General features: G+C 36.4%; 1 protein-coding gene across 1 annotated transcript; it reads left to right on the top strand.

Moving 5' to 3' along the window:
- Window positions 1-411: 411 nt before the first annotated feature.
- On the top strand, window positions 412-5611 carry LOC115428847 (tissue factor pathway inhibitor 2-like). Its single transcript, XM_030148071.1, is given in 8 exon segments — window positions 412-416; window positions 1572-1648; window positions 1778-1819; window positions 1822-1950; window positions 2112-2156; window positions 2159-2290; window positions 4645-4818; window positions 5190-5611. Coding segments are annotated over 8 exon segments (687 nt in total). The 3' UTR covers window positions 5273-5611.
- The last annotated feature ends 8062 nt before the right edge of the window (window positions 5612-13673 follow it).

The following is a 13673-nucleotide window of genomic DNA, read 5'->3' as shown; positions in this document are numbered from 1 at the left end:
GGTCATTAAATATGACCCATTTGGACTTTCAGAGGTTCGGTTACCATGGAAATACCATCATCTTCTACAATATTTATTCACCAGTAAAACCCATAGAGTTGGATCGATAACAGTGGATGGAAATACTTGGTTTATCAGAATCAGAATTGTCTTTATTTGTTAAGTATTTTCAAAGAATACAAGGAATTTTTTTTAAATTTTTTTAAACTATGCTCTCTCTGTACAACATAGAAAACAGGCACTATAAAAACACACACAACTGAAACACAGTTTAAATAAAGTTAAAAAAAAACAACAGCTTTTGTTCAAAAAAGTGTATAAACATTTAAGTTAAGTAGTGTAATTAAAAGATGTGCAGTGGAAAAAAATGTGCAATGAGAAAGAAGAGCAGTCAGCAGATTAAGGTTGTACATGTGGTACATGAATTATTGTTCTATTACAGGCTTAATTGTTCATCAGTGTGAGGCGTGAAGGAAAAATTGTTCAGTTTTATGTCAGTTAATGATATATTTTACTGAAAAAGTCACTTTTTCGGCGAGTTTCTCTGTTTTTGATACAATAACCATCAACTTTAATCTGAGCTTTTATGAACATGAATATGATCAGTGAATTACATTTAGGAAAATACATGATTTTCAGAGGATAATATTAGATAGATAGATAGATAGATAGTAGATAGATAGATAGATAGATAGATAGATAGATAGATAGATAGATAGATAGATAGATAGATAGATAGATAGATAGATAGATAGATAGATAGATAGATAGATAGATAGTATTACAGACTCATGGTCCACATTAAAAAGCAAACAGATAAATACAAACACAATTTAAAAAAAACAAAAACACAATAAAAAAAACCCTCTATACTTTCAAGAGGAGAAGTTTGTGTCTCACACCCAGTGTGTGAGACTTTAGAGCCCTAGAATCAATGTATAACCACAGAACTCTAATTACACACAACAATGCTTTTGCACAGTATTTCTTTTACTAATACTGATAATATTGGTGTAGAAAATATTGTACAATTTGTCCACATTAAAAAGCAAACAGATAAATACAAACACAATTAAAAAAAAAAAAAAAAACACAATAAAAAAAAAAACCCTCTATACTTTCAAGAGGAGAAGTTTATTAAAATAAATGGTGGTAAAATCAATTAAGAAAAAATTATATAAAGAAAAAAAAGTAATTTGGAACTGCCACAAAAGCCACACTGGGTCCTTTGGGTTAAGGGGGGGGAGGGGGGGGGGGGGTTAACAGAGTCTATCATCTTCCTCATCTTCCCCTTCTCATTTCCAGTGTTGATCTGAACGACAAAGCTCTTCATCATTCGTTACAGATCATTTCTGCATATACCTTTAGTCATAGTTTTATACGCAATGTTTTACACCCTAACGACAGGTCAGTAATGAACTCATCACCTCTTTGTAATCTTTGCTCTCGTATGGAAATGAGTCATGTCCCCGCCCTTAGTTTCTCTTGGGAAAGGTTCACCCTCAACTATAAAAGTGGCGCAGGCTGGGATGGTCGGATACTGTAGGAGAAGAGTTGGACTAAACTTACAGCCATAATGGAACTTTACGCACTGACATTATCACACTAGTCTCCTCGTTTTACAGTGTTTTGGCGTTGTCACCTAAAGGTAATGAAGTGCGTTTTTTTTTTTCTTTTGCGCACTTAAACTCTGCGCGTAAAGACGCACCGCCGTTGCTTTATCTGCAAGTAAATGCTTTGGATTTCACTAACTGTTCCTTTTCTTTGCTGTTTTCAGGCGTGTGTCTCCTTCAAGTGGATGAAGGACCCTGCAGAGGTGAATTGAGCGCTATTATTACAACACTATCACCCAAAAATGCGAGATTTTCTATTACGGAGGGTGCCAAGGAAATGCCAATAACTTCAAGAGTTATCAGGAGTGCCAGAAGACATGCTTTAGAATCCAAGTAGGTTGATGAGTCATTGGTTCTTCTTTGTTTCCTGCATTGATAATGTACAGTAAATGTTCCCTAAAGATAAAAAAAGCACTTCTTAATTGACAAAACAGACATTAATAATTAAAGGTTGGAGCTGATATGATTCCTAAGCTGAAATGTTGTTGTTTTTGGCAGAAATTCCTCAAATCTGCAGGTTTCCTAAAGAGGAAGGACCCTGTCGTGCCTCTTCCGCCGTTACTTCTTCAACATGACCACCATGCAGTGTGAGAGCTTCACTTATGGGGGCTGTCAGGGGAACTCCAACCGCTTCCAGGACCTCACCTCCTGCACAGAATACTGCAGCCCACGAAAAAGTAAGCAGGAAATACAATGCATGTCATGATGTTAACCCTTTATAGGACACTCATAGAAATTCAACATTCCAACCATAGTGTGTTATTGGAGGACCTAACAAGACTTTAATACTTATGTGAAAAGTTTCCAATTTTTTATTCTTATGTAGAAAATCAAGGTTAATGAAATTTTTATTATTGTGTAAGTAAGTAAAGTAAAGTAAATTTTATTTATAGAGCACTTTTCACAGACAGAGTCACAAAGTGCTTTATCAATTCAAATCAGAATCAAATTAAGTTTACAGAGACCCAACAGAATCCTTCAGGGGCAAACACTTGTGATTGGTGACAGTGGCGAGGAAAAACTTCCCTTTAACAGCAGAAACCTGGAGCAGACCCAGACTCCTGAAGGATGGCTGTCTGCCTTGACCAGTTGGGGTTAAAGAGAGAGAGAGAGAGTAAAGGAGGAGAAAAGAGAGAGCGATAGAGATATAGAGAGACTGGGGGGGGGGGGTGACACATGGAGTACGTTATGATGAATACATAGAGTGTAATCAGTCTGTGGTGGTCCTGGGTCAGGGGGGAGACTAAAAAGCCTTTTTGAACAGGAGGGTTTTGAGGTGTTTCTTAAAGCTCTCTACAGAGTCCATGGACCGTAGGTGTAGAGGCAGGTCATTCCATAGACGTGGTGCCACAGCTTTAAAAGACCTGTCACCGCGTGTGCTAAAACAGGTCCGTGGAACCATCAGCAGGTACTGTCCTGAAGACCTCAAGCTACGAGTCGAGCTGTAGGGCTGGATCAGGGAAGCAATGTATGCAGGGGCCTGGCCATGTAGGGCCCGGAAAGTTAGCACAAGAATTTTGAAATGAAGACGATATAGAACAGGGAGCCAGTGGAGATTTAAGGATGGGAGTGATGTGGGTTCTCCTGTTTGTGCGGGTCAGGAGCCTGGCAGCAGGTTCTGGACAAACTGTAGACGGGCCAGCTCCTGTGTCCCGCATAAGAATATGCCTAGCCCTTACATGGGCTTCTAAGACACCAAAAATACAAACCAAAGACCAAATACCTGACAACAGATATTAACAAGACAATTTACTGACCTATTTAAACAAACACATCTGCCGCTTATTCCAGGCTTTACAACAAGTAATGCTGATTTATGTACATTTATATACATTTGAACTAAACAACCATTTCATCTTGTCATCATCAGTGCTCTGAAATGTATCAGGATTTCAGATAAACATGTCATCAACCCATGACTGGCAAAAAAAAAAAAAAAAATCTAAAAAAAAACCCCCCCAAATCCAACAGGTGGTTCCAGACACAACAAACCCCACCCCTCGCACATATTCTAGCTTATTTTGGCATCAATCAACTCTTTCATCCATATTCAATAATTGTTACATTTAAAAAATATTATATGTGTCTAGTTTGAAGTAAATTGAAACGAAATTTATGTTTTTATAGGCATTTGAAATTTCACCATTATAGTTAATGGGAAAAAAAAAAAGATTTAAAAATTTTGCAAAAAAATTCAAAAACAAGCTATCACTTAGATATTTTGCAGAGTGATGTCTAAAATTAATCTCTATATCTCTGCAACATTTTAAGTAAATTGAGTTAAAATTGACATTTTTATAGCGATTTGAAATTTTGCCCATTATAAGTAAATGGGAGGGGGGGGGGGGGGATAAAATAAAAATTAATTAAAAAATGGGAACTTTGACCTACTTTCCCCAAACTGTAATCACCTATATTCTGGGTCACTGGCAATCTATAAACCCAATTTGGTATGAATTTAACCCCTAGTTTTGCTGCCAAAGTGTTAACAAACAAACAAACAAACAAAAAAACGAACCAAAAACAATCCCCCTCTCCGCCCCTTTGGTATATATAAAAAAATAAATAAAAAACACATGTAAGGTCAGAGGAACATGTATTTTAGAACATTAGACCAACATAAGTGCTGATCCAGACCCCTGTCCACATCCACATTCTCCCTTTGAACATCATTCCTTACATTAGTACCATTACTTCATGGTACCTAACAAAGCAGGTCCACTCACTGTTCATGCAGAGGTGGACCTTACAGACCCTGGAGACCACATTGGATCACTGTAATAACAGCTGTGTGCAGAAATTACCAAAAATAGTCACTTGTTCAATATAGGGTTAAAAAAAAAAAGAAGTGAGTTAGAGAGAATGAGTACATCTTCTACATATCCATGAATATAATAGTGAGAATGGTTCATTGTTGCTTTGTAGAAAAACGAGCAAGAAATGTGAAATCTCATGAATTCCTTTAATTGTTGTGCGGTCCACAGAGGGTGAATGGCAGCCTCATTGTGCAGTGTGTTCTTTTCTTTTCCAGCCGTTCCTGTGCTCTGCCTGGATCGTCTGGACAAAGGGAGGTGCTCGGCTTCCATTCCTCGTTACTACTACAACAAAGTCACCAAGATGTGTGAGGAGTTCATCTACTCAGGCTGCGGAGGGAGCAGCAACAACTTCGTGTCGAGGCAGAGCTGCATGGACGTGTGTGTTAAAGGTGTGAGAGCGTGAGTGAGGGAATGAATGGGAAGCTTTTAGTCCGTGAGAATCCCAAAGATGATCACCGAGGTGCAATTTTCAGACTCCTCAGTGCAATAATTATAGTGTTTGGGTTCCCACTCAGGCTGACTTATAGCTTTCGGTTTGGAGAGATTTCAAAAAAAGGGGAGAGAGGAATTGGGAGGAACCCAAATAAGATTCAGTTAATTATATCAGGCCTGGCAAACGCATGGTGTGAGTCATCATCATAGACTCAGGGTTTCATCCAAATCATTCAATGATCATGTGTGTTACATTTACTGAGAAACTTAATAAGAATTCCATTTATAGATGATTCATACTCAGTTGTCTAATAATTTTTTGTTCCAGGGCCAAAAAAGCTCACAGTCCAAGGAAAAGTGCGTCGCATGAGGCGGAATAAACATAAGCACATAACTTTCTTGCGGGTGTAAGCATCAGTCTTGTTCTCTGGGACTCACTTGGACAAGCATGTAATGAAAATAACATTATTAACTGACTTTGTTCATGACAAAAGGACCAGATGGCCTTACTTTGGAGATGTTATTGGCACATACAAGCATTTTGATATGTCTTTAATGTGAATTTACTCTACACTGTTGATGAAGTTTGTTACTACTGCACTGCACTAATGTTCTTAATTGTTTACTTTGATATTTTATGTATGTAATGTATGTTTTTTTTTTTTTTATAAGTAAGATATTTTGTACATTTTCATAACTGTGTCATAAGAACATTTTGATAATACACATCAAATACATACTTTTATCAAGCTTGGTGTCCACTTTTGTACTTTAATGTTGCAGATTTCAGTAAATTGCTGCACTTTGTGGTATTATAATAATAGCTCATAATGTGCTAATTCCAGCTTCTGAAAGTGCTGTGGTTTTATGGAGTATAACCTCAGAAAACAAACAAACATTGCACCCAAAGAAAGAAGAAGAAGAAGAAGAGAAAAAAAAAAAAAAGCTCAGCCAGTTCTTCACTTTCCTCCTTGTCAGTTTTTTTTTTTTTTTTTATCTTAAGGTTTCTCTCCCTTAACAATTCTGCTGTCTACTACTCCCCCCTATTTTTTTTTTTTAATCAGAAATATTTTACCAGGCGCTGCAGCCTATCTGGGTTCTGCATAGCTTTGATTCAGGAAAAGAAGCAATCACTGAAGAAGTGTCTTGGATAAGAGACGAAACGTTTTCAAAGAGCAAAACCGGTCCAGTTGAAGCTAGAAAAAGTACTGAGGAAAAAAGCAATCATAGAGCAGCCAAACACTGGAGAGGCAGGTTCATTAAAACCCTTGTTCATGCTTATTAGAGACAAAGCTGCTGGTTTGCAGAATGTGAAAGAAATGGTTTTGTAGAAATCTTGACCTGAGGTTTCTTTCTTTTTTTTTTTTTTACAATTACAGTGTAATCCTAGTGCAATAGACACATTCATGCATGCAGACTGGAATGTATTCATGTGTATGCTTGCATTTTCCTGATAGTCCTATAGTTATTGAAGAGGATTTTGCAACTCAGCCACAGTTTTTCGTCAATAAACCTGCTTTAGTCTTGTCAGCATTGGTTTTTTAATATTGGCCTGTAAGTGCAATAAAAAAAGGAGGCATTCGTTCAAATATAATGAATCTCTAGACCATCCTGACTGTCCTAAATCTCTCCTTTGTTCCATTTCCAATAATAGACGGGTTGAAGTGCTGTTGAGTGGATTTTTTTTTTTTTTAGACAATAAATATTTATGAAAGGTATCAGAGGACACTGCATCCATTCTGCGGGGCTGTAAATAGTGCTAAATGGTAATATATCCAGCTCTTTGCTATTAAGAACCAACGCTAAATCATCCATTAGATAGTGATATGAAAGAGAATGTGGCCTAAACAGTCACCACTCATTTTCATAAAAGCTTGAAATCACAGCGGCTGCTTTCAGTAGAACAGGTAGATTTTTTGTTTGTTTGTTTTTTGACAGGGTTGAGTTTAAGTTTATTTCTGCCCTTTAACTCAAAAAGACCCAGTGTTACTTTAGTGTCAGTTCCCAAATGAAATATTCCCTTTATTTAACCTTTCTTAAGTGATATATCACCATTTATTAGATTAGATTAGACTTTATTGATCCCACAACGGGGAAATTCAGTGGTCAAGGCATTAGCAGAATAAAGTGCAACAAAAAGTGTGCATGCATAAAGATAGTGCAAGAAAACAAACAATATAAAATAAATAATAGTGATAGTGATAAAAACTAGACAAACTATGTCAGTGTTCTTCAGTCTTGGGGTCTGGACCTCATGTGGGGTTACTGGAATTCAAATGGGGTTGCCTGAAATTTCTAGTGACTGATAAAAAAACCAAAAAAAAAACCTCATAGATGAAAAATATATGGTGAGTTGACAGAGACAATCCCCAATCCATAAAAGACATGACAAACTCTGAAACTGAAACTGAAGCACTGTGGTACTGTTTATCTTTCAAATGTTCACTGTGGTCGGTTTCAGATGCTGCAGCTCTTTCATAATTCATAGTTTGAGTTCTTGTTTGTTCAGTATTAATTGTCAGCCTTGGAAATCCAAGCTGGACTGACTGTACATATCCTGACCAAGGAAATAACATTCTCACTTTGTGCAGTAATCTACGATGATGGGTTTTAAATACATGTTTCTCTGCTTCAAAATTAAATGCATGGTGTCCAGTTGAGTGGATGTTTTCTAACTAAATGAAAAACAGGTTCATTAAAAAACAGAAAAAAAATAAATAAAATCAATCGCATTGTTTTTTTTCATGCCTAAGAGGAATAAAAACTCTCAGGAAAAAAATCTCAGGTTCTCACAGTTCATGCATGAAAGGGTTAAATAGGCAGGTTCTGGATGTAACACAAGTGGACACGATGGGTCACATATTCATAGTTTGAGTTATTGTATGTTCAGTATTAATTGTCAGCCTTGTAAATCCAAGCTGGACTGACTGTACATATCCTGACCAAGGAAAATCAAATTCTCACTTTGTGCAGTAATCTACACCTGGCTTTTCTGCCTCCGTCCATAATAATATACATATATAGACTAAATGTCATCTAAAGTTATTTGTAACATAGTATAGCAAAACTACATGATCAAAACAAATTAATTTTAGCCAAAAAAAAAAAAAAAAAAAAAGCCTCAGTTTTGAATGTCTGGGATTGCCAGAAATTTCTGATGTTAAAATCGGGTCAGGAGCCAAAAAGGTTGGGAACCACTGGACTATGTACAAATACTAACAGACTGGAACTATAGAAAGTCAGACAGTGCAGATGAGCTGTGTAGTACAGATGAGGTTCCTCAGGTAACAGGTGACACTGTGGTGTTGTCCAGACTGACAGCAGTGATGAATGATCTGCAGTAGTGCTCTTTCCTACACTGTGGGTGTAGAAGTCTGACACTGAAGGAGCTGCAAGAGTCTCCACAGTCTGATGCAGTGGGTGAGAGGTGTTGGCCATGATGGATTTTTTTTTTCAGTGAAAATCAGGTATTTTTCTATGCATCATTTATTACCTTCACCAAGGAGGTTATGTTTTCATTGGGGTTTGTCTGTTTGTTTGTTTGTCTGTTAGCATGATAACTCAAAAAGTTATGGATGGATTTTAATGAAATTTTCAGGAAATGCTGATATTGACCAAGGAACAAATGATTACATTTTGGTGGTGATGGATTCTTTGTTTGTCTGTCTGTTAGCAAGATAACTTAAAAAGTTACAAAAGGATTTGGATGACATTTTCAGGAGATGCTGATACTGGCACAAGGAACAAATGACTGAATGTTGGTGGTGATGGGGGGCTGATCTGCCTTGGCGGAGGTCTGTGCTCTCAGAGTGCTTTTCTAGTTGATTATGTAGATATTCAAAAGCTGAGATTAAAGTCGGGGTTATTATATCAGGAACAGAGAAACTGAAGAAAAACTCATTTATGAAACTAAATGGGTTTTACTGGTGAATCAATATTGTAGAAGATGACAGTGTTTCCATGGTAACTACAGAGCCTCTGAACGTCCAAATGGGTCATATCTGATGACCATGAAAAGAGACAGACTGTATTTTACACCAATTTTTGACATGAATGTTCAGAAGTTATTAAACACTTTAGCTCAGTAGATGATTTTGGTCTCCAGCGACTGTTGGGGTCTTTATGGGCTAAGGCCGGGGTGTCAGACTCATTTCAGTTCAGTTCAGGGGTGACATTTAGCACAATATGATTAGAAGCAGGCCGGACCAGTAAAATAATACCATTTTATACATACATACATATATATAATATATATATTAATATATATATATATATATATATATATATATATATATATATATATATATATATATTATATATATATATATATATATATGTAATATATATGGTGTCCCATAAGTCTCCATACATAGGAGACATAATACATTCCATGGTTCTAACATGTATTTCTTATATTTCTTCTTTATAGTTCTTCAGCAGTGGGGGACACGCATTGAAATGTGTTCCCGACAAAATGGCAGTCATATAGAGCATATATTTAAATAAAAATGGTTCGTGTCAAGAAACGTTTATTTTTCCTATGTATGGAGACTTATGGACACCCTGTATATAATTTACACATGTGCATTACAGCCAACAGATCGCAGTGGATCTACAAGTGCACAAAACGTTTAGTAACAGGCAGAATATTGGTAAAATTACACTTATTTCTCTTAAGACATTTCAGGTTGTTCATATTTGTTCATATGAGTCACATTTTTTGTGAAAGAATACTTTGTAAATATTACCATTTTCATGGAATTTAACTTTTTTTTGTTTACACTAAAACAAAGATAAAATTGTCGTGCTGCATTTGTTTACAGGTTATTATGACTGTATTTTACTGATCTCACCCATTTAACATTAAAGTGGGCTAAATTTGGCTTCTGAACTAAAATGACTGTTAAGATCTCAAGTGAAATTTTCGCAGGCTTATGTACTGACCTGAGCTGCTGCAAACCAAACGCAGTACATGTGAACTTTTCTTTCTGTAAAAACTACCCACCATCATGAGAACAAATGTGAACTCAGTTTAGTCCCATGGCATCAGTATTTACAGACTATTTTAATCACTACATGACGTGACAAATATTAGATGGTGCTGAATGGTTCAGTGGTTAACTTCAATTAAAACAGAGCTCTGTTTTGGTACATTAATGTGAGGTGATATAATCCTTATTGTGAAAGATCTAGTGTAGTTCAGGGCTAGAGATGAACTGATCCTGCTGTGGTTATTTCATTAGCTGCAGTACATTAGGCAGCGTCATCTTGCCCTTATTCTCAATGATGATTAATGGATGTTTGCATCAGAACACATTTTTTATTGAAAATTAGAGTAATTTAATATAGGATGCTGCGTTTGCCTAATTGTTATTCATGATTTTAAAGCTATGATTATAAACTGAGTATAAAGTGCAGTGACAATGGCTTCACTGCTGCTGTGAAAATGCACTGTCTATTAAATCTAAAGGTTATGGCATATTTCGAATATTGCCACTGGAGATAGAGTGTGATATTTAACGTGAAGCCAAATAAATAATCATACAAAGCACTTTCAGGACAAGGGGCAGTGTAGGTGCAGATAGTTGAGTATCAGAATATCTTAGACGCCCCCTGGTGGCAGGTTTATATAACAAGCTAATGGGGGAAAGGACAGAGGCTAGAAAGAAAAGTATTTATAATATATTTGTTTCCTTTCTTGGGTTTGTCAGAAAAATTAACAGTGTTGTGTTTCTGATGTGAATAAACATAATGAATCATCTGGTAGGTGGGTGATGAGGTAGTGAATATTAAAGTGCACAGTTTTGCAAAAGAAAATGATCTCTTTTGCTTGCAGTTCAGTTTTGATGATATAAGTGTGTACGTCAAGGCAGGGCAAGTTATTTACATAGTGCATTTCACACACAAAGGCATGTAGGGGGAAACAAAAACTGTGCTTAAACAATAAAATATCAGAAGAATGAAAAAAGGATGCATAAAACTATCATAGAAATTAATACAACCACTTTAAGAAATTTTCATTAAAAGATTAACAGGAAATTATAGAGTCCTTAACCTCCTGAGACCCAGCAATGGCTTTTTGCCCTCTATAGTGGACAAGAGTTTCACAGCTTTACTTAAAAAATAAATAAATAAATAAAATGTCCACTGAAAAGAGCAATATATACATTTTGTTTTTAAATGTATCTAAAAAAAACCTGTTGCATCATGCTGTTTACAATTAAGGCAATTATTTAACATAAAATGGAGAAAATATTTACTTACTAGGTCTCAGGAGGTTAAGTAACAATAAAAATGAATTATGACATGAAGTGTGGTAAGAATGAAGTGTAAGCTATATATTCATAGGCAGATGAAAAAAGAGCCTTATTGTCAGTTTTGCCATATGTAAAGGACATACAGAAAACTGATATTGTAAAACTCCAAGCCCCACGGTGCAGCAGGATTATAGTAAAAAAAAAAAAAAAAAGTAATTATAAACAGCAAGGGGTTGAAGAAACAATAAATAAAACAAAATCCACACATATCTAAGCTCTACTGCAGTGTTTTTCAGCGTTGGGGTTGGGACCCCACGTGGGGTCACCTGGAATTCAAATGGGGTCACCTGAAATTTCCAGTAATTGATAAAAATTAAAAGAAAACGAAAAAAAACTTACTAATGAAAAATATATGGTGTGACAGAGACAATCCCAATCTATAAAAGACATGACAAACTGTGAAGCTGAAACTGAAGCACTGTGGTACTGTTTATCTGTCAAATGTTCATTGTGGTCGGTTTCAGATGCTGCAGCTCTTTCATAATTCATAGTTTGAGTTCTTGTTTGTTCAGTATTAATTGTCAGCCTTGTAAATCCAAGCTAGACTGATTGTACATATCCTAACCAAGGAAAAGAAAAGTCTCACTTTGTGCAGTAATCTACACCTGGCTTTTCTGCCTCCGTCCATAATAATATACATAGACTAAATGTCGACTAAAATTAACGTTTATTTGCAAAATAGTATAACATACTATTACATGATCCGAAACAAATTAATTTTAGCAAGAAAAATATGTCTGTTTTGAAAGTCAGAAATATGTGATAAAATGGGGTCATGAGGCAAAAAGGCTGGGAACCACTGGGTTAGGGAAGTCAACATTATTATTCATATTAACTTATTTTACTTTGTGTATGTGAGTGTGTGTGAGTGAGACTGTGGATCAATGCGCTTATCGTTATCATATAAACCTGTAAATATTAAATTAAAAAAAAATAAATAAATAAACACATAAATAAATACATAAATAAATAAACCTGTACCATGTCAGGTCCGGCATCGAAATGTGGTTCAACAAAACTTATAATAAACACAGTAGAATATCAAAGGGCGCTTCATATACTTTATGAAGTTACCCTTGGCAAAGCAAATTTGTTCAGCACCAAAAGGAACCACACTAACATCCTGCTGTTAGAACGCTGGACAAGACAAGTAGGAAAAAAAGAAAAAAAAAAAAAAAAAGTAGTGTGAGATACTCCCTGGTAAATGTCCAAATAAAAGAGGATACACAAGCAAAGGTGTCAGAAAAATGGGCAATGATGACTGGGAGTACAGTTGGTGTCAGCTGCTGCCTTATCGGTACAGACAGCTGCCTGTCAGCCAGCTGAGCCCATAAAAAAAAAAAATAAAAATAAAAAAAATAAACCTGTACCATGTGAGAATGTGGATGCTTGAAAAGGGGGTGTGTGGTATTTTTAGGTTTGTCTTACTGTAAAATGTGTTGTGTTATTGTTACATGTGGTATTTATTCTTTGTGTCTGGGCCCCTCTCAATAGCTCTTCAGCTTCCCAGGGTGTCCCATTTCACATAATGTAAATGCAACATGTGATGTTCTTATACTTGGATCTTTTATTATACTGTATATGTGAATAAAAATGAATGAATGAATGAATCCACGCATATCTAAGCTCTACTGTCAGTTTGTTCCAGTTGTTTGCAGCGTAACAGAGTAAATGCTCCATGTTTAGTCTGGACTAGATCTGAGTGCATAGATTTCCAAGTTTATTCCTTAAACATATCACCATCCCGTGATTTGTTGACTAGTAGCAGCACTTTACTTCCATATAGCTTTTACAGAATTCAGTTATGACCAATGTTCCACTGCCCTTAAGACCAAACAGGAAAGCCATTAGATGTGTGATATTATCAACACAACACAGCCGCCCTGTCTATAAATTAATATTATTATATGAAACTTCCTCGCTGATGTAAGCGGATGTGACCCCTAGGATAGAGCCATAATACTATAGAAAGGCAAACACCACATTCAGACTCTATTTACACTGTCAAACATTACTCACACTAGAAATTGAACTCTGGCCACTTACATTACATGGAAATTATAATTTTATTTATTTATTTTTTTGCATTATAAAACCCATAATTTCTCAGCTGTCACAGTTTGCTGTGTTTAAACTGTAGACCAAACATGTCAGGAGGATTCTGGCTCTCAGGCAGCTTCCCTGCCCCGACATGGCATCAGAGTTTCCCCAACATCCATCACCCTCTGTTAGTCAAAGTGGAACGTGTCTGCCACCCGACCCACCCAACACACACACACACCACACACACACACACAACCACACACACACCACACACACACACACACTGAAGGCTGGTGTCTGTTGATGGGAAACTGGGTTGGGCTTCACTGTCCATCTGGCTGCCAAACACATGTAGCTGCCGTATCACTCAACAGGTCAGACGACTCCATACTTGAGCCTCTGGGATGGTTTTCTCTGAGGCTCTTACAACCTCTGATTTCCTTCTCTGAAAC

Source organism: Sphaeramia orbicularis, chromosome 11 (genome assembly GCF_902148855.1).
Source record: "Sphaeramia orbicularis chromosome 11, fSphaOr1.1, whole genome shotgun sequence".
Taxonomy (NCBI): Eukaryota; Metazoa; Chordata; class Actinopteri; order Kurtiformes; family Apogonidae; genus Sphaeramia; species Sphaeramia orbicularis.
Note: the sequence above shows the minus strand (reverse complement) of the source record. Positions and strands in the feature narration are given on the sequence as shown.